At 33.0% G+C, this 21,731-nt stretch overlaps 1 protein-coding gene across 2 annotated transcripts; it reads left to right on the forward strand.

Annotated features, from left to right (window-relative positions):
- The first annotated feature begins 1,108 nt into the window (after positions 1-1,108).
- Positions 1,109-21,614, forward strand: LOC148620043 (uncharacterized). 2 transcript variants are annotated; one of them, XM_088580628.1, is made up of 11 exons: positions 1,109-1,304; positions 1,852-1,977; positions 4,855-5,030; positions 6,022-6,166; positions 6,644-6,814; positions 7,606-7,692; positions 8,555-8,650; positions 9,089-9,610; positions 16,080-16,184; positions 18,318-18,441; positions 20,773-20,889. In XM_088580628.1, exons 1-11 carry the CDS (start codon positions 1,199-1,201, stop codon positions 20,777-20,779), a joined length of 1,665 nt encoding a protein of 554 aa, XP_088436754.1. In that variant the 5' UTR covers positions 1,109-1,198; the 3' UTR covers positions 20,780-20,889. The 2 variants fall into 2 exon arrangements, with proteins under 2 accessions (XP_088436754.1, XP_088436753.1); XM_088580627.1 differs by having other exon boundaries at positions 1,124-1,304; positions 20,786-21,614.
- The last annotated feature ends 117 nt before the right edge of the window (positions 21,615-21,731 follow it).

Raw genomic sequence — 21,731 nt, forward strand, 5'->3', positions numbered from 1 at the left:
TGAAATTTGCACTTTGCCAGAGTTATCGTTCTTGATTTGGCATTATTTGGTTGATTTTAGTGGGAGATAGATGCATGATTTTCTAAAAAGTGCAGATCTAAATGCAGAAGAAGATAGTTGTTATGTGAACGTATAGCATATGTAGACTAAAAATGCATCATTTGTTTGGTGGGTTTTTCTTCACCATGAATCACTTTACCATTAGTAGTGTCTGAATTTTATGTGCACTGGTACTTAAAATTTCATCTAGAAAGTTGAGAGGTTCTGAAAAATACATCTAAGCGGTGGGTGAATTGGTTATTTTACGTCTTCATGAAATAGTTAAAAGGTAGTTGTCTTTGTAAGAATCATGCAAAATCTGAAAAATATGATACACCTCCAAAACAGGCTACACATTTTTTGTTTTTGTAATTAAGTTGTTTTATGGGTCTATGCTATGAAATGTGTAATTATTCATTCATATCTGCCTGCTCTTAGGAGATAATCAACATTGAAAATCCAATAGATTCTATTGTATTTGAGTGTCATTTATAGTTATCTCCCTTAAATTTAAAATTTACAATGAATCCTATATGATTTTTATCTTCTAAGAACACGGGTTATATGAAAAACCGAATGTTAATTTCTGTTTACAATGGCAATTCAAATAAACTATCAAAAATAAAAATATATAAGCTTTTCAGCCATGAATCACATTTTGCACGATTCTTAACTGGAGTTCTACTTAAAATCCTCCTAAAATACTAGTACTCAATTCACTTATTTATGTTTTTTACCACATCCTAATAGTTACCAATTAAAGATAACGAGCGGTGCCTTAGGAGGAGGGGAATAAAAACAACACATAACAACAAATATTTAACCGGACATTTTAAACAATTAAGTGCGTATTTGACGAACTTTCAAAACAATAATCAAAATTCCAACTCAAAATTTTGGAATATCACGGAAAAATTTGTTTTGATAAAAAAAAAAATCACATGTTTTCCCGGAAAAAATACCTAAACAAAAACATGAATGTTATTCTGACATGTTGTTTGGGATCCAGAATAAATATACCTATATTTGTTTTGTAGAGTTTTTATTGATTGTAACAAAAGCGTCGTCATTTCCTATGTAATTATAGAATGCACTAAAGTGGACTTTGTTTGAACAAATTTAGAGAATATTTCCCTGTACTTTTCAAATATCCGCGTAGATGGTGTGGGAAATTTTAAATATGCATCTCCAAATGGTGTTTTATCTAACCCTTGTCGTTAATGTATGTATCCAGTCATCAACTTCTTATGAGCAAAGTTTCATGAGTAAGTACCTAGATGCAAACGTTTATTTTTGTGTTTCGTGTTTAATTTACATTTTAAATATTATTTTGAATGAAAGATTAGAAGGCTTAATATCATGTTATTATATCTTATAAAAAGAAAAAAAAAGATTTAAATCTATTACCGTGAAAGTACTTTAATTCCAGGATACCAATTTTCGTGGATTAGGGAAGAAACACAAATTCGTGGATTCTTGAATTCGTGGTTTTTAGATTTTCGGTACGAAGATCGAAGAGATCTGAATCTCATTTCCGTTGGAAACTAATTTTCATGGTTTGGTCTACCCACGAAAACCACGAAAATTGGTACCCACAAACAAAAGTACTTCCACAGCATGATGAAATTAAGTTGCATTCTTTTATATTATCAAACGGTGTGTGTCAATGAACCTGCTCCTTTTGTAAGGAAACAGTTCACCTATGATTAGATCTTTCAACAAGCCTGATACTGTGACACAAATACTAGAAAACCATTTATAAATGTTTGTTAGGAAAATTAAACATGGTTTATTTATTTACTTTTTATCTAGATAGTAAAGAAACTTTTACAACCATCAATGCGAGTACCACAGATTCAATAAGAAACTTCAGAGCTAAGAATTTCAAAAGGAAAACCCAAGTAGTTACAGCTTCGTTAGGTTGGACATCATTTGCAGGTAAAACTAATCGGAATTGTTTTTTTTTCATTCAAAAGTAGAAAAAAGAGGAAAGGAAAACTATGATACGTTGAACAAATCAGTTTTCATGGTGCATATGGATACACTGAAACGATCCACGAGTTCATGATGACGATCATAAAACTTCTGTAGTGATGACTTCAATCGTGTAAAAACATAATCCTGTTCCAGAAGCTTAATTGTAAGAAATGTAGCGATACAAAAAAGTTTTCGTAGTTACGGCAAGCACTGGCATAACGTATGAGTTGTGATATGAAAACTCTATACGCAGGTGAAGGGATGTTGCCACAGATGAAAGGAATGTCATCACGTTTGTCGTAAAGTTTGGTCAATAGTTTTTCTTTACCGTCAAGATATGAGGCTGACTTTACAACGTCTGTAGGTTACAGACCACCAATTCAACCAATGAGCATTTGGAACGTACGCAAAAATAGTCCTACGCAGAAATTACCCCTGTTCCTCATAGTGCTGTGAAAAAAAGTTCTCATCTTATTTAAAAAATTTAAACAGTTTCTGAAAGGAAAAACATTTCTGTACATTTTATAGGTGCATTTTGCTTCTTGTGATGTGAAGCCTAATCTCCATATTGATTTTTAAATTTACCCCAATCTTGTGAAAACACTGGGATTTCCCATGCTATTTATAGCCCCTTCACTTCCGGTGACCAGTACTGCACTGCAAGTCTGCTAACCCCACATGCCATTCTGAGGATTGTGAGCTGACATATGTAGAATCATGCTGATATATAGTCCTCTGCAGGTTAAAGTTAAGGTAAAATCCAGAGAAGCCATTGAATATTGTGAAATTAGCATAGAAGCCTATGGGAAGTGGAATTAGTGGTTTTTAGCCTTAAGCTGAAGCCATAGCAAAATGAAAAGTTTCTTGAAATAGCTTTAAACTACTTGAAGATCTTGTTAACTTTGCCATGAGAGGAATACACTACAAAAATCCTTCAAAATATGCATTTTTTTAAGTTATAGTTCCAAATTATGGAAAATTGGTCTTTTTGGCTGATTTTTATGTCCTATCTTGTAAAAAGTGTAGAAAATTTAGTAAAAATATCAAATATTAAACTTTGAGGGCTATATTTACCTAAATATGGTGGTAATAAGCACTTGAAATCAAGTTTTGTGTAGATTTGAGCAAAAATTAGGTTAGAAATGAGGAAAAACTCACTTTCATTACTGCGGTTAAGGCCAAATAAGCATTCCCCTATGGCAACATGGAAAATCCATTATTGAGTACTTTTTTTGCTTTAGGTGCCCTTTACTGGTCATGTTTTAATGTGAAAACACTGTATTTACAAATTTAAAGCCAAATATATCACCTTTTGTGAAAATTTAAAGATTTAGGATTTTTGACATGTGATCAAGAAAAAGGGGGAGGCATGTCAGAAATAAATTTTTAAAAATAGACCAATTTCTCAGAAAATGATTACTTTTAAATCTATCTCTTTATTAATATTGTTAAAAAACAAGTTGTGATTGATTTTTTTTATTTGAAAAGTCAGAAAAAGTTCTTTGCAAATATTTAATGCATTTAAGTATGGTAGAATATTGTCACTTTTTTGCTCGCGCAACTTGGTTACCCTATATTTAAAAATCAAATATTTAAAAAAGTGCTTGTCACATTTCACTGAAACTTTGCAAATGCATTCAGTATGTGTGTAGGAAGATACCTGTATAGTTATTTATTTTTTCTAAGACAAAAAGTGACTCTTTAGGTTACAGACCACCAATTCAACCAATGAGCATTTGGAACGTACGCAAAAATAGTCCTACGCAGAAATTACCCCTGTTCCTCATAGTGCTGTGAAAAAAAGTTCTCATCTTATTTAAAAAATTTAAACAGTTTCTGAAAGGAAAAACATTTCTGTACATTTTATAGGTGCATTTTGCTTCTTGTGATGTGAAGCCTAATCTCCATATTGATTTTTAAATTTACCCCAATCTTGTGAAAACACTGGGATTTCCCATGCTATTTATAGACCCTTCACTTCCGGTGACCAGTACTGCACTGCAAGTCTGCTAACCCCACATGCCATTCTGAGGATTGTGAGCTGACATATGTAGAATCATGCTGATATATAGTCCTCTGCAGGTTAAAGTTAAGGTAAAGTCCAGAGAAGCCATTGAATATTGTGAAATTAGCATAGAAGCCTATGGGAAGTGGAATTAGTGGTTTTTAGCCTGTAGTATCTTTTGTGGAGATACGATGTATCAAATACATCGAAACTAGGATTGTTTAAAGATAATACGTCATCTATATATCGGAAACTGAGATTAAAAGACCTAGCTAAACGATATTCTTTCTTTCGGATTAGATCAGCCGTAAAATCAGCCTCATAACAGTGAAGGGATAGGTCAGCAAGTAGAGGAGCACAATTTGTTCCTATTGGAATGCAGACCATTTTTGGAAAAACGCGTCCACCATACTGGACAAATGTATTGTCGATCAAACATTACGAAATTACCCTGAATTTTAATCTTATATCATTTTACATAAGTTAAACTTTAACTTTACGATCATTGGAACGATGTAATTGAAACAAAACCCATGGCCTCTGGGAACGTATGAAAAGGAGACGATCTACATTCACAATGTAGCAAACCGAGATAAATAGATTACACATAAACTGAAGATAAAGGAAACGAAACAAAAGCACCAGAAATATAAACTCCCATAAAAAAACTCAATACCGGGAACTACATTAAGTTTTCCGGAAAGGTATGCATGTCCTGCTCTGCAAGCGACATCCGCCATATTGCAAGTGAGTCAAATCCAGTAATAATCAAGTAACAATAATCTTCTTACGCTATTGAATGTGATATCACATCTTACATTTCTCATTTCCAGGATGTTCAATTAGGAATGAGTCGGATACTTTACAAACAGCTACCAATTCTAAAGTACGACAAATTTTCACAGACATCTTTAGTGACAGTATTTATGCATTCAAGGAAGAAGGAAGTATATTCAGTTGTTCTAAACATTGCGAAATGGATACAAATTCAACTCATTTTACATTCTACGTAAGTACTTCATGCTACATTTATATTTTTCTTGACACTTTAGATTTCTCTAACGAGGCTTTTGGCAGTTTTTTTTTTAAATTTCATTCTTAATTGTGGCCGCTCCGTACATTCTATGCAGTTGACTTCTGGACCTATAGCTTTTCTACGTGAAAAGCTGCCACATCTTCTTATTCGACATACCCTAATCTAAATGGTTACTATACCCTTTCATATTTAAAATCGCTTGATACATCAAAGCACGTATTATGCATGTTACTCAGTGGTTGTACTACTCGTTTCTGAATAATAAAAGTACCAACCAAACTGCAAATTTCGATATGCTGTACATGTTTTTCAAGGAGTAACCTATCACGAGCAGCATGATAACCTCATATTTAGAAGTTCTAAGTAAAAAAATGAAGTAGGTTGCTCATTTGCTTTTGTTGCTTTGTGTGTATGATTTTAGTTACTTTATGTTCTTTGTTTTGTATGTCTGTTTTCCATGTCTGGTCTTTGTCCCTGGATTACATTCTTTTGATTACCGCTATAACCTTGGTTCCCTTGATTACTCTTTGATTACCGATATAACCTTGGTTCCCTTGATTACTCTTTGATTACCGATATAACCTTGGTTCCCTTGATTACTCTTTCAAGAATAGGAATAGGAAGCCAAGCCTGTTGGTACCTTTAGTCTTTTTGTGTTTTATAACTTAGTAATGTTTTGGATGTTTTTGCAGTTTTCAACATTTGAAAGAGTAATCAAGGGATCCGAGGTTATAGCGGTAATCAAACGAATACAATCCAGGGACAAAGACCAAACATGGAAAACAGACATACACAACAAAGAACACAAAGTAACTAAAATCATACACATAAAGCAAAAAAAGCAAATGAGCAACTAAGACTCCACTAAAACCTAGGAGCATGGACCAGGTGCACCGGAAGTGTAAGCGTCCTCTGCTTTTCTAGAAACACTAGACTTACACTTTCTCTGTATTTGTATTTACAGAAAGATTTATGTCAGTGTATCAGTAATGTGTCTATGTATCAAAACAGCCAGAGAAAGACATGTATAGATACAAGTTCGTGTATTGACTTCCAAGATGGTTTTTGCGCTAACGGCTTTGGTTTGCCGTTTTATCACCTTCGACAAAGTAAGTATGATAACCATATGAGTATGTTCATTTGACAGAAATATGTGTTACACAAAAGATAGAAATGCATTCAAAGCTTCACTCTATCTGATTTTGAAAGCAATATATTCATTAAGAGAAAAAAAGAAAAACAATGCCTAATACAGTATTTCCAACACATCTGAAGAAAAAAATCGTTACATTTACACAAACTATACCTACAATTAAATCGAAAAAAAAATACCAGAACAATGAGTAATTGGTATCTATAGAGTAATGAATATAAGTTATATGAAATAATTTGGCGAAAAGTTTGAAATGGTGTACTATAGGGAAAGAAAATTTACCATACTAACTGGCTAATTAATCCTCCACTAGTTATAGTTAACTTAGATTTCAGCTCATTCTATATTGGCCGTGGACCAATATCTAAGCGGAGAAAAAAATCTAACAAAAAATACCATGAATTATGGTTAAATTATCTTGTTTTGTATGCAGATATGAATCACGAGGTGGATGGAAGTTTCAACATTACATCTCACCGCCTTTATGCATCAAGGTGTGTAATCCAGACGAATGGATCCAATGAACGAGTCATGGACGACAATACCTGTAAAAGACATATGAGGAGCACTTCGTGTTCTTTTCAAAGAATAATATACCAACTGAGTAATTAAAATAAATCTTATTTGAATACCAGCAGCCCTTTTCATAAAAAATATAAATGCAAAATTAGCAAGAATACGATCATTAACAAGTTAATGAGCAACCTGTCCTCCACTAAAAAAAAAAAAAACAAAAGAAAAAAAAAAATACATCGGAAGGGTAAGCGTTTTCTACTTTTCGCCAAGTTGCTCAGAAAATAGCACTTTCGATGAAGACGAAAGAGGAAAGGAAAGTTAAGTTTTACGAATAAAAAATAATATGCAATCTCTTGGTCTACAATTAGTTTTCAATCAGACCAGTTGTGCGTTGAAACTGCTGTCGTAAAAATGATTAATTCAGAATTTAAATTTACTTTTGATAAAATTTGTTTAAATAAATATAAGAAGATGATAAGCAGCTCTTCGAGGTTTGCTTTTATTACAGTGAAACTTGTCTTAACCGTACCCGGAACCTGTCCAAACTTTACGTATATTTATATCAATAAAAGGAAGTAGACCTGGGGTAAGGGACATAACTCTTGGAATCAGTGATATGTTTGTATTATATTCAATTTCACCAAAGCTTTACAAGCTTCCCTTTCAAACAGAATGAAATCAGTCCAAGTTTCTTTGATGCTTATATGAGATTGGTATAAAGTGCTGAAAACAAACGTTCCAAGGATTTGTAAGAGTTGAATATTTTGAAATTTGGTAAACTGTCCAAGCTGAAATAATTTTTAATTTTAAACGGATTTCGGCTAAGACAATGTTGTCGATAATGTTAATAATATGTTTGCTGTTTTAAACTATATTTAGAAACATCTTGGTTTGTGGAGTGGATTTGTTTACCCAACAATGGACAAGCAAAAAGATACTTTAGAATTTCAAAATTATACAAAAAGGGTTAGTTAGTTTGTACTTTTAATTAGTAACAATTGTAGCAACACTAAGTTGATGCTTAATTTGTTTTAACCATGTTTGCAATTAAGTAATTGGCTAAAGTAAAATCAAAATGAAATAAAATAAAACTAACAATTTACCTTGCCAAAAAAGAGTTAAAAAAACTAACGTTAAGCAGTGCTAAAATATTTGTCACTATACAGTCAAAAGTGCCACTCATGATAATCATACCCACTAGAGCATATAATTATCATGTGAATCGAGCGTGATAAGATTAACATATGTTTCATAATATATTTGATTATCATGTGTTTCGCAAACGTATTATGACCATATGCTAGACAACCAACACTTACATATAAAAATTATATGACAATCGTTGGATTATCATGTGTATCACTTTAAAGTAAAACATTGTGATTAGGGCACGTATTTTAAGCAATACTCAAAATAACATCTTTTACAATCCCTGAATCAATTCGCGTTACTGTGTTTGAGTGATCGATGATTGATCATTGACTGATCGCTCACATTTCGATTACAGAAGATCAATTTGATAGCAGTTTTTTATATAAAATTATCATTTCTCATATATTTGAGAATATATTTCAGAACACAGAAAAACGGAAAAAAAAGAATACATATGATTCAATTAGGATACACGTGATGAAAAATCCAATCGGTTGAAAATTCAATAACTCATATACAGTAACTGATCAATGGCTGACAACGAATCGCTTTTTTACAGGTACATAATTGGTAAAAAAAACTGTAGCATACATGTACATAATTATCGTTTAAAATTGTAAAATATTTATAAAATAATTATCATCTTGCGACATCTAATGGTTTTCTAATACTACAGATATCAACCAAACCGAAGGCAAAACCGACACAAATCAAACGAATGGAGGCATTGAAAAGGACTATGATAATACTACAACAATCTTCAACACTGCAGGTACAAGTATTATTGATAGCTCGTCTCAAAAGTACAATAGAAATGATTAAATTGTTCTTAGATGATTCTCTTCTAAAGAGACTCTCCTTTCAAATCTTATTCAAGAGGTTACATTACTTGTTTAGCTAAAACCTTGAAGCTGTATTAGAAAAATCGACTTCTAAAGAGACTCTCCTTTCAAATCTTATTCAAGAGGTTACATTACTTGTTTAGCTAAAACCTTGAAGCTGTATTAGAAAAATCGACTTTGTCTTGTATAACATGAATTAATAAGATGAAATAGTTTTCCAGTAAATGACCGGAAGTAATGAGATAAAAACAAACAGACACGAGGTTTCATCATGTTGTAGATAACAGTGGATACGCCAGTCTGAAAAAAAAATAAAGGGAAGTTATGATACGGTTGTTTTTTAGTTGTAATGCATTTGGATATTGTAGGGTCATTTTCCCGTGAATACTTTCAAGTCGTCGCCATTGGAGGAGGAGTCCTCATAATACTCAGTTTATCTGTATGCAACATAATATCTCTACAGAAAAAGTGGACATCGGAAATGATTAAAATTCAAGGTCATGACGCAAATTATGTCAACGATATTGTCCAAGAAGATGCGGTCCATGGAAACGAAATTGTAATGTACAATGTGTCGAATCGATATGAATCAATCGACCAGAACCAGATGGATTATTACGATTATGCAGATGATAGTGATATTGAATTCATAAGAGAGAGAAATGTCAATGTTCACGCCACATCTCAAGCCCAATTACAACTCCCTAGCACTTCTAATCAAGTTAGGTTGACTTCATGTAACCCACAAAACACATCTACCCGGAATAAACATACACGGCTAAAGCAGTCAAAAGTGTCACGATTCAAAGCGCGATGTCCTTTTAATCAGCTTTATTTAATAGATGAAAATGAAACTCAGTTGGATCATGAAAAGACAACGGCTGAAACTAGTAAGTTGACAAATAATTTCCCCTGTGGAGAATGTAATGTTCATGAACAACCCCAAGCTCAATTGCAACCTGATTCTGATTGTTATATGATCCCACAACGTCAGTCTGACGTGCGAATTACAAATCGTCCATCGCTTTCAAATCAGATGTATTTAACTGTAGTTCAGGATTTTCAATGTGAACAAGACATAACATCGAATAGGTTCCGTGTAAACGCCAATTCAGAGGACGATACATTTAATTCAACCACAGGTGATGTGTACAATAACGAGCAATGAAAATGATTAGAGATATTTTGTTCAAAATAAGAGAGCGAAAAGTTATTGACAACACAATTGTTTTCCACGATTTTATTCTTTGATGATATTTGGGATGTAGTCCACTTCAAATATGCATTCAAATATGCCGTCAACAGTTATAGTAACTGTACACAAAGAAAAACGTAAGAACCTTTGTCCGGATCCGTATTCAGCTGACTATCAATTTTGTAAATCAAGACGGTGTATATACATTTATATTTGGATACTCTGTGGAGTAGTTTAAATGTTTAAGTGTAAGTTTTTGAAAGAATCAGGCGAAATGGGAAAAAAATCAGAAACATGTAGGTCAAAAACCCACCGATCTGACAATACAATTTTTCTCAAGGATGCTTTCTACATTTGAAAAGACTATTATTTATGTCTGCATCAATTGATTATCTCAGAAATCTGCCCTTGAAATGTTCATTTTCAGTGCATTTTCAATGGAATTTATAACTCAATTTACCAAAGTAATATGGAAAATCTTATCATTTTCCCTAAAATCTGATGGTAGAAACAGCCCAATTAATATTTCAAACTTTTTCTTATTTGCAAACAATGATTCACCCACTGCACAAGTCTTGCACACACTGACACTAAACTTATAAGAGTATTAAATATAACATTATCTCATTATCTCTCCGATGAAGATTCTGAGGAGTAAAAACTGTTCTGGATATATATATTCTGACATGTATTTTCCTGTGCAGGTGTGTGGAATTAATTTGTTAGATCACTTGTCCCTTGGCAAGTTTTATTCTTAATTTTACTTGTCTGGAAAACATATTACTTGCCCATTTTTTATTGATTTTTAAAATAGATATAGTTGCATATTTTAAAAGCAATGCCCCATACATGTATCACAGTGTATCGCCCATGTTCAATGATTGTAAATTTTCTGTAGAATTATTTAAACAAATTTTTTGACAATTCTATTTTATATTTCCTTTTTAAAGGCTTGTCTAATGGGAAAATCAAGAAAAGATATCAATTATTATAATTTTAATTCTTTACAATTTCATACAAAAAAGAATTATTAGAAAAGTCAACATTTCGTTGTTTATAATTAATCAATAATTAAAGAAATCTGACAGTTCTATTCTTGTTATTCACTAATTGTCTATTGCTATTGTCAAAAAAGTCACACATAACATCAAACAACACTGACCGGAACCAGAGGGTTCATTAGCCACTTCCCGAGTTTAGCTCTAGCAGCTTATCTACCAAGGGATTTAAACAAATTCTGTAACAGACGCCTGACATTATTATGTTCTCTAAGCCCAGAGGCATTTAAATGAGCTTGTTCAATAGCTTCCCTTTCAAACAGAATGAAATCAGTCCAAGTTTCTTTGATGCTTACATGAGATTGATGTAAAATGCTGAAAACAAACGTTCCAAGGATTTGTAAGAGTTGAGTATTTTGAAATTTGGTAAACTGTCTAAGCTGAAATAATTTTTAATTTTAAACGGATTTCGGCTATGACAGGCTTCTTGTGAACGATATGTCTATTACATGAATTTTACCAATGGATAACTGCTGGTCTCGGATCAAAGTCCTTAACACTTACTCTATTGCTCAGAATCCTCAACTGATTTTTTAGGTTCTCTTGTTTAAGTTTACTCCTTAGGGTTTTTTTTTAACGATGTTCATGTGTGAAACAAGCAGAAGATGGTGACATTGTCATCACTATCTCAATAAGCAATTTAATATGGTCTAAGGAACATCATGATCTGCTCTCTTCAGAAGGTCACTATAAACAATAAGTGGTTGTCTTCATGAACGGAAACTTTTACTTTCAAAGTTTGCCACTCTTTTATTGCCTTCATTGATTTGTCATCAGATAATACATCACTGAACAGTCTACAGCATTTCCATACACACTGAGTTTTGTTAATCTGTGAGACTGGGTAAAAAAATAAAACACCTTAAAATGTAACAAAGGAGGAGCATCAAAACCAGAAATCCTTTTAAGAATATAGTCACCATTTGTTTTTAAATGTTGAAACTACTTTATCTTCTTTGAAAGGCAATAACACCCCTTTAAGTTGCAAGCCTGTCTTTAAGCATTTTGCTTTCTGCAACATACTTGTCATAAAATGAAGCAATATTATCAGATGGCTCATAGCATGTATCTTTAAAAACAGAATATCCAGAGCTTCTTTGACTTCAAAGATCAACAAATCATTCAACTGAAAAAAAATTAGAAGTTGCTGACACTGCATTTAAAACATCAAGCATAGGATGAATATGTTAGACAAATTTAATCTGTGTCAAAGCACTTATTTTTGATTTTGCTCGGCTCTTTTTTTGTTGATGAATTGCTCCATATGGGAGACTGTCACAAGCTGCTTTTAGAACTCACCCATCGAACAGCTTTAATTTCAGAGTGCATCAATAAATCTTCTTCAAATATTTTAGCCCAATTCTTCAGCTCGTTTCTTCGTTTTGGACTTAACTACTACAGCTTGCAAATTCTTTTCAGCTCATCTTCCACTTTTTTAAATACCCAATTTCTTTAATATCATCCAGAATTCCAAGTTATAGTCTATGATCAAGACAGTGCATGATTATGACTTTGTTATATCAACCTGATCATTTATTACTTTTGCTCCCATATGTTCAGATTCATTCTGTTTACAAAAATAACTTTCGGCTGACCACCAATTTCATCCATCAAATTTACGTCACATTCTAGGAGGCCTCATTTAATTGCATTAAACACACCATCTCCCGTAGCATTTTCTAGATTTTCAAAGTTTTTAAGGGCGGTAGTAGGTTCATGTTTCTTGGGATGGATATATCTTGTTAGCAAGGTTCCAGTTTTGTGACATAGGAATCTGTACTACCATCTGACAAGATTGAAACAAATTTCACGTGCGTCATGTTATCTTTGACTTTATTTGGAAGAACTACAGATATAGCTTCAATAAAATCAACACAGTGATCTCTACCAAATGATCCGTACCCAATTGCGTGGTTTTTTTTAATTTTTTTTATTTGAATATCACATATTAAGCTGTAGTCTGTGAAAGGTTTGTTGTTTTTAGCTACAGCAAAAACAGCTTTAAATCTTTCAATCTAAGCCTGATTGGCCTTACCTAGAGCTTTGTTCATTTGTCCAGAAACCTGTGTAGTTTTAGCTGTTTCTATGATTTGACATGCCTGGTGCTTAGCAGAGGCCTGGTGGTTATGAAGAGTGTCCTTCCTATCCATATTTAGCCAACAAATAAATTACGCTTTTGCCCAGCAAGGAGTGGGCACTTTCTACAAATTTTATAACATATTTCATTTTCCAAACTTTCTTCATACGAAATCCAGAAAAACTCGGATAGCCAAAATTGTTAAATGCCTTTTTCCGTTTTTTTGTCATGTTCCCGGTCTTTTGCATTCTTTTCCCGTCGTTTTTTTTTTATTCCAAACCAAACCATGACCGTTCCCGTAATAGTTCTTTACCAAGACAAAATTTCACACATCCGGTATGCATATAGTTTATAAAACCTGGTAGCCTAACCCCGGGCAACTGTAAAGGAAAAACAACGATAAAAATCTAGTTATCCGGCACCGAATACGTATTTATGCGAACGGTTGACGACGAAACTATTTTCACATTTTTAAATTTACATTCCTTAAAAGTAGATAAGGAAAGCGAAATAACAACGTTCCACTTGACTACTTGACTGACCGGACTTCTTCTAACGTCATGTATTGTCATAAAACTATGTTGTAATATTTTGAAAAAGGTATGTGGACCCTCATTTTTTACTTGTCCCGGACAACAAAGCACTTGTCCGGGTGATAGTATTTCAACACCCCTGATTGTGTAGCAACTACACCAATGTGCACTTTTGCACACCCCCATTTCTCCTAATTTGATATTCATCTTTCTACAGAAATAGTGTTATTTACTCACAAGTATACAATAAAAACAACCCAACCGTTCTGTAAAAGTTCTAGTCATTTTATGCAGGTAGATATACGAGAAAAAAAATCTAATTTCAATATTATAAAAAGAATGATATTTGAATTCGGGGTGTTCGGTATATACATCTATTTCTACATAAGTTCATGTAGTGCGCAGGGTCGCTAGGACATCGTCGCGCATGTACATTCCGTAAACATTCAGAAACAAACTTTCGTGTAATCTATATTGATGGTTATTTCTTTCAGGGAAATTATTTCATTGTTACCCTCTATTCTATCTAAGCAGTCGATGTCTTGGGTATTAAACGTAATGACCTGATAGAAATTCATTTCGCCCTGTTCACGTGTTCACTCTCATGAAGGTACTGGTCTTGATACATTTGACCCAAAACAATGATTTTAAAATGAGTGTGCCCAAATTATTTAAAGATTAACATGAAAATATTGTCTAAGATGCTAGGATAATATCGATTGGAAACAGTCTGTATGCTGATTGTCTTTCAGTGGTATAATTCAATTATATCGGTATTTTGTTTAAAAGCTGTAAAACTGTTTTTCTTCGCAATCAGGTTTCGGTTGTGGCAAGTTTTACTGTAAGAACTGACAGTATATTTGGTGTTGTGGAGAAAATTACAGTTTAACCTGTCTAAACCAAACTCTGTACAATCGACAAACATTTATAAGCCAATCCATTTATATCAATTTAAATATATTTTGAACCTTAGTGAACCGATCGCCTGTCTAAACCAAACCGATTTTTAAATCCAAAGGGTGTTGGTTTAGACAGGTTTCAATGTACATTATTGACCCCATGGTTCATAGGTCACCAAGAAGATTTCTGAGATTTTTATTGAAGCATGCTGATTTTTTAATGGTCGTTTAAAATATATTGAACAAAAATGACGATAAACTTCGAAACGCCTATGATTACAATGCTTGGTAAAACAAAAAAATATATTCAATTTAGAAAATTACATTGGAAACATTTAAGAGGCTGTCCATGTAAAAATCAGGCAGATCTTATAATATTCCGCTGATTTTTTGTTCCAATGTAACATATATATATGGACTTATTGCAGGCGATGTTGCCATAGATGTCACAGCGGTACGAGTTCAAGTTCCGCGGAGGGAACGACAAAAATTTGCTTCGCAAATTTGACAGTTCTAACATCGTTGGGAATTTTTCAGACCCTTCTATAATTTACGCTATCTGAATAGAGTCGTCACATTCTGAGACGTTGTATAATATTGATTTGTTGTGACATGCATCATTAATTTGATCCTCTATCCTACATAATAACACCTAGATGAACTGTCCCGTACTACCATATATCGTGTACTAAGTTACAGCCCTAGATTAATCCTACGAGGAGGAATGACCCGGCCAGCGAAAGCTATATTTTTATATAGCCTAGCTGGCCGAGTGGTCTAGGGCGCTGGTTTTAGTGCAGGCGGTGTTGCCATAGATGTCACAGCGGTACGAGTTCGAGACCCGCGGAGGGAACGACAAAAAAAATTTGCTTCGCAAATTTGACAGTTCTAACATCGTTGGGAATTTTTCAGACCTTTCTATACGTTTTCATATCTTCCCTGTATCAATTTGATCCGATGAAGCAGTGTAGTGAATAGAGTCGTCACATTCTGAGACGTTGTATATATATATATGTCCAATAGTATAGATAGGTTTTTAAAATCGACAATTGATGGCTCAGAAAATGATTGTAAAGCAACAAAATTTTGCACAAAATGAAAGAGCTTTCTTCCCTTTTCAATGAATTCCAATGCTTTCTATGTATTTTTATTTTCGACATTCGCTGCACTTAATCGGAAACAACCACTCAACTTTGAAAAAGGATGTATTTGTGTTATAAAATGGATAAATTTTTTTGAAAACAAAATTTGTCATGTGCAAACTACAACGTGATTTTTACATTGACACCCTCTTAAAACAAATATTATTTCCGATCGGAAATAGCTCATTGTCCTTGATGCTTTCTTGTTTAAAACATGTACCTTATAGACAGGATATTTTAAAGAATCAATTAGCCTACTTTTGTCATCGGACATCGAGTATTCCTCGCCCGTACTCGATTTTATTGACGCCTATCAAAATCAAATACAAATCTTAAAGATCTAATTTCCTTTGTGAATAATTTTTACTCTTGAGGAGAAATAAAGTGAAATATGTTTTCTAAAAACATCTTGTTAGATATTTACATCTTCACATTATACATGTATTTTACAACAGCTATCGAAAGCAGTTCAAAAGTATTGTCCGAGGCGAATTCCACTCAACATTTACTCCATGATCAACAGTTTAGTACAAAGACATCAAAATGGGCAACGTTTGCAGGTAAATAGAAATAGTTATCAGTAATGTAAAGTTTATATGTATGAACAAGTGAACATATTACATTTATGATTTTCAAGTATTTTAAATCTGAATCTTAAGTTCATAAAGTTTTATCTGCGCATTCAAGTTCATACAACAAATGATATTGCATAAACAGAGGTACTGTATAAATATTCAACGTCACTCAATGGAAGTTACAATATTTTCGCACTTAAATATACTGCAAACAGGATCCGGTTCAACCATTTATTCGACCAATAGATTTGTTAAAAGTACTTCAACTATACCTCAAAATTCTCACATATAAACATAGCAGATATACCACAACATTATGGTTTATATGGCCAGGTTAGCTATCGCCATCACTTGGCGTCCGTCGTCGTCAATATCAATTTTTCACAGCTGTTTCCCTCTGAAACAACTGGGCCAATTCGTTCGCATATATCTTCCAAATCGTCTGGTATAGCAAAAATCTGACAAGATAAATATATTGATGAGATATATCAATGGCCAAATGTTTGTGTAATTTTTTGCTAAGCCGTTTTAGAGGTATTGCCCTTTTTCGACATATTTTCGCTATTTTTAATGTCTTTTTATTTTAACCATCTCCCAGACCAATTAGAACCAAACTTGGAATGAATATTCCTTAGAATGTTTTCATAGAATTGATGTGGGTATTTGTATCCTTCGAAATACACGGCTGCCATTAGGAAAATAAAACTTAGTAGAAAGACTGAAGTTTTTCGCATATATCTCCAAAACTTTTAGGTTAAGCAAGGGTCATTGAAGTGTTTAGTATGATAGACTCTACAAAATGTATCTGTGGTCAGATTTTTATGTAACTCTAATAAGCTATGTTGGTGTCATCGCCTTTCTATAACTTCTTTTTGTTCTTTTTAATGTTCCTACTAAAAAAATTCTCCTCGGATTCTACTGGACTGAATTAAATGAAAATTGATATGATTGTTATGAGCGTTTACAATTTTCATCTTAGAAAAAACATGGTCGCTTTTACTAAAAATGAAATATCTCTTATAGGACATGGTGAGCCATTTAGGCTCTTCAGAGCCTCTAGTGCTTTTTTAAATATTATTTCTTTGAAATAAGCTATCCTCAGAAACTACTTGACACACAAAAATGAAAATTGACATGACGGTTTCTTAGGTATGAAAATTATGATTTTTTATCCAATTAAAAAAGGTCCGCCTTACAAAATCAGAATATTGCTTATCAAGTCAGGTGAGCGATTAAGACTCTTTAGAAATTCCAGTTTATTACATGTTTATGCAATAAAAAAGCTTGTTAATAAAATGGTACGGTAGTAGTCCCTCAGAAGTTTTTTTGCACACAATAAGAGTTTGAAATCAAAGACAAAATTAATTAGGATGATACAGTATTGTCCAGTAACACTGAAATGGCAATCTGTAAATATTATTTATCCGGCTTCGATTCAAATTAAAACTTGAAAATGAAATTGTTTATTTGCCGAGACAACAACATATTTGAAGTATAGAAGTGGTGGAAGTGATGCACCAACTTATAGTATCAAAACACAACTAGGTAAACGAGGTAAGAATTTACGACATCAAATTGCATCAGGTGAAAGAAAAGATAATGTATTGGACAAGTAATAAAAAAAAGAAAAAAATATTCGTATAGTTGTGATTGTGATTTTTAGGTAAAACAACCATTAAGTTATATATTAGGTTCAGTACAAGAAGCAAGAACAAATATGGTAATGATTAAAGTGTCAAGATTACCTAAACATACTTTAAGAATGCACTTAAAAAACTTTGTCACCTTCAGAAGTGTTTTTTGTTCAAAATAAAAACAAAAATTCCAATCCAGTCAATATGGTTCTTTCCGATATGTCGGTTACGTGTTTCAAAATGTAACCTGTCACCAGCTGCATGAGAACCTCATATATAGGGAAGTACTCATTACCATCAATATAGAAGTAGGGCATCCGGAAAAAACTACATGACAAAATGTTTTAAATATATTGTGTCATCTAGAAACATTCCGCTGGCTGAACTGTTGAATCAAACATTTATTTTTTTTTATTTCATAAGTTCTGGCTTGTTTTCTTAGTTATGATAGATTAATATTTATCTTTTGGATATCTCATTCTAGGTGTCACAGTTGTCATGGATTCGACGACTTTGTCGATTGACCAGCCAGGAATCGTTATTTACAACGCTGCACTTCTGGTGCTCGTTGTGATAATTGGGGTATCTTATTGTTCATGGCAAAGAAGGTAATAAAATAACTTTTAGAGAGTCAATATAGATTTAAAACTGACATCCCGGGCCCTTGTTTTTAAGATAAGTCATTGGATCAATTCATATTTATATATTGTAAATGGTATACAATATGAAGTATTGTTAATCATAGGGTATCAATTTTCGTGCTTTTCGTGGATTTTGTAAAGCATAATTTTACAAAATTAGATTTTTACACTGTCGGGCAGATAACTCTTGATCGACAAATGATCACGTCTCACAGTCTTCTCTCGGAAAATAGATGGTATAAATCTTTTCGTGATATGTTGAGCCATAATTACGGCAAATTGTCACCGATTTTGGAAAATTGTCAAATTTGAACTGAAGTATGCATCATGACATATCACTGGATGTGAAAAAACGCTTCTTAATTTATGGAAGTCGTTTGAGTTGTCTATCTTGAACTATATTGAAGATCTATATATGATGCATAATTTCTGTGTCCAAAATCTTTTCTATCTGTTACCGTTTTTAAGTTAGTCCTATAACAAGGCCAAGATCAAATTTCAAAGTGAGCGATGACACTTGACTTTGACATCATTTAAGATCAATGGTGAAGGTCCCAAGTCTGTACGACTTACGGTTATAGTGTCCAACCGAATCGTTTCATTTTAAGTTGCGTGACTCCGGAAGCCTCGAATCTTTTCGAAATATTGTCAAATAGTACTGCACCTGTCTCTGAACAATGTCTAGCTTTCGGTTTTTGTCAAACTGTAACGGTTTAAAATATTTATATAAAATTTTTGCTGTCGGGCAGATGACTCTTGATCGAAAAATGATCACATCTCAAAGGGTGAATTCCAAAGTCTTCTCCCATATTGCAATACATGGCATAAATCTTGTCGTGATATGTAAAGCCATAATTACGAAAAATTGGGCAGGTGAAGAAAAAAGAATGATAATTATCAGAAGAAATATAAAAAAGGTCTTCCCATTGAAATAGCTTCCGATTAGCACGTGACGTCACGAAGTCGGTTCAGTATTGATAACAGTACTGCATAGTGATATGGAAACAAAAAAATAGTCTGTAAATATTTCTACGATCATGTTTTTCTAATCACCAACTTATCATGTCAAGGTTATGAATGGACAAACGATATAAAAAAAAGCTGCAAATACTATCGTCCGTCAATGTGTTCTGACATTTGCTTACATGTTGCACCTCAATATCTTCCTCTGTGTACTTTGGATAGAAATTATAGGGGAACAGTTAATTTAGTTACACAAACAATGTGTTTTTATTTGATTATTATCTTGTTACGAAAGCTTAGACAATGATTTGTGAAAGTAATTCAAAATAAGTTATTTGGGATACAGCGTAGACATATTTCCGTTGTAATCTTTCAGAGTGCGATTTAATTCATGACTCATTACCGGCGTCAGCAAAACATGTTGGGCGATGTAGTGAAAGTGTCCAAGTCTTCCTTAAAGACTGGTTTTGAGTGAAGTCCTTATTAGTGTTTTTTTTATTTGTTACGCTTTTGAAAACATTTCCGATAATAAGTACTTTTATTCTTGGGTATCAATTTTCCAGGTTTAGAGAAAACCTATCAGTTCGTTGATTTTTTTCATGCAAACGAATGGAAAATCAACTTTTCGATGGGAACCAAATTTCGTTGTCCACACCCACGAAAACAACTAAAATTGGTAACCCGCGAACAATAATACTTTCACAGTACTAGTTATAAACTATGAACTTTAGATTTGGTTTAAAAGTGATACCTCTTTTATCTTCTTCTCTCAATTTCTTTTATACTCCTGGAGATGTTCGCGTTTCCCATTTTAGCTTTCGTGCATCGTTTATCATGCGTTTACACATAGTTTTGCGTTCGTTAAAACGGACGCTAGGAGCATTCGTTTAAACACACGATAGAAGCGTTCGTTTAAACACACGATAGAAGCGTTCATTCATTTTTGTACTTTGATTGTTTCCTTGATTTAACTGTTATTTTTTATATTTTTTGGTATTATTAATTTATATAGTTTCATTAATTTCATTCCTATTCTTTCTTTATTATTTGTCAATATTATTATTTTTCGTCGTTCGTCTATCGTGCCTTTAAACGCACGATATGAGCATTCGTTTATCGTGCGTTTAAACGCACGATAGAAGCATTCATTTATCGTGCGTTTGGTGAGCGTTTAGCGTGCGTTTGCGTATCACACGTGTGGGAGACCCAAACGTCTCATGGAGTGTAAGCTGTTAAACAATAACTAATATTTGTTAGTTTTTATTACAAAACACAATATTTAGTTTTTTTTATAAACAATATAATATCAAATCTTAAAATAGATGACTGTCTTAGTCTTTAATTTTAGAAAGAAGCGGATACCACTCGTATGTACTTATCAAACACAAGACAGGAATCGACGTCCACAACATCAAGGACGAATTTATAGAATTTCTAACTATGAAATGGTTGATACCTCCTTGATTTAAGATCCTCCAAACTCAAGTGATAAAACCAAAGCGTCTATTTCAATTTTGAATCAAGCTTCAAATCAAACCGATATATTGTGGAAATGCAAATTGTCAAGTGCATTATATTTTCCTAGTTCTTGCATACAGAGGGATAAGTACACTCATAGAGACGATAGTGTGCAAATATGTGAAAAAGTTTAAAACAAATATTTTGTGCTTTTAAAAAACTTCACTGAACTGAAGTTTAGTTCAAGTGTAGCAAGTGTATTAAAATATAGCAAACTGTATGGATAGCAATATAGCTAGAGACTTTACTGACATTAGGGATGTTTTTTAAACCCTTCATTGCTTATATTCGTATATTGTACTTTTACTATTTCCAGTACTTTCTATAATAAATTTGACAACTCCTTGAGAACTGCTACAACCTGCGTCTTTTTTATACATGTAAAACGTTCGTGCAAGCGAAATGGGTGTTTAATGGCGTTTCAAGTTTTTTCGTTATACTACCAACTATTCAATGATAAAAATGAAATACCAAATCCAAGTACATGACCAAAACGTGAAAACAGAAAGAAGAGTAAAAACAAACATAATTTACTAAACAAAAGAAAATTCAACTACTTGTTCAAGAACTAAAGATAACAAAACTTATATTGACAGTATTCGTTCTCTTAAAGGAAGTCCATCTAAACATCGCAGACTCGAAACTAATCATAATGATATATATATTTTATTGTCGGGAGATGTTCGTATATAACCGCTAAGGAAGGGGAAGTTTACAACTGGAAAGTCAAAATTATCACCGTAATATTGTCAGAAGTACATATTTAAAAAAAAAGT

The sequence above is a fragment of the Perna viridis genome, chromosome 4 (genome assembly GCF_037379345.1).
Source record: "Perna viridis isolate PV_CMFRI_1.1 ecotype Kerala chromosome 4, ASM3737934v1, whole genome shotgun sequence".
Lineage (NCBI taxonomy): Eukaryota > Metazoa > Mollusca > Bivalvia > Mytilida > Mytilidae > Perna > Perna viridis.

Bases quoted from the DNA above. Each gene is read 5' to 3' on its own strand.
- LOC148620043 (XM_088580627.1), top strand. From the start codon at position 1,199: ATGGTGTGGGAAATTTTAAATATGCATCTCCAAATGGTGTTTTATCTA. The intron at 1,305-1,851 runs GTAAGTACCTAG...CTTTTTATCTAG, and splicing joins TTATGAGCAAAGTTTCATGA to ATAGTAAAGAAACTTTTACA. The intron at 18,442-20,785 runs GTAATAAAATAA...CTTTAATTTTAG, and splicing joins TATTGTTCATGGCAAAGAAG to AAAGAAGCGGATACCACTCG.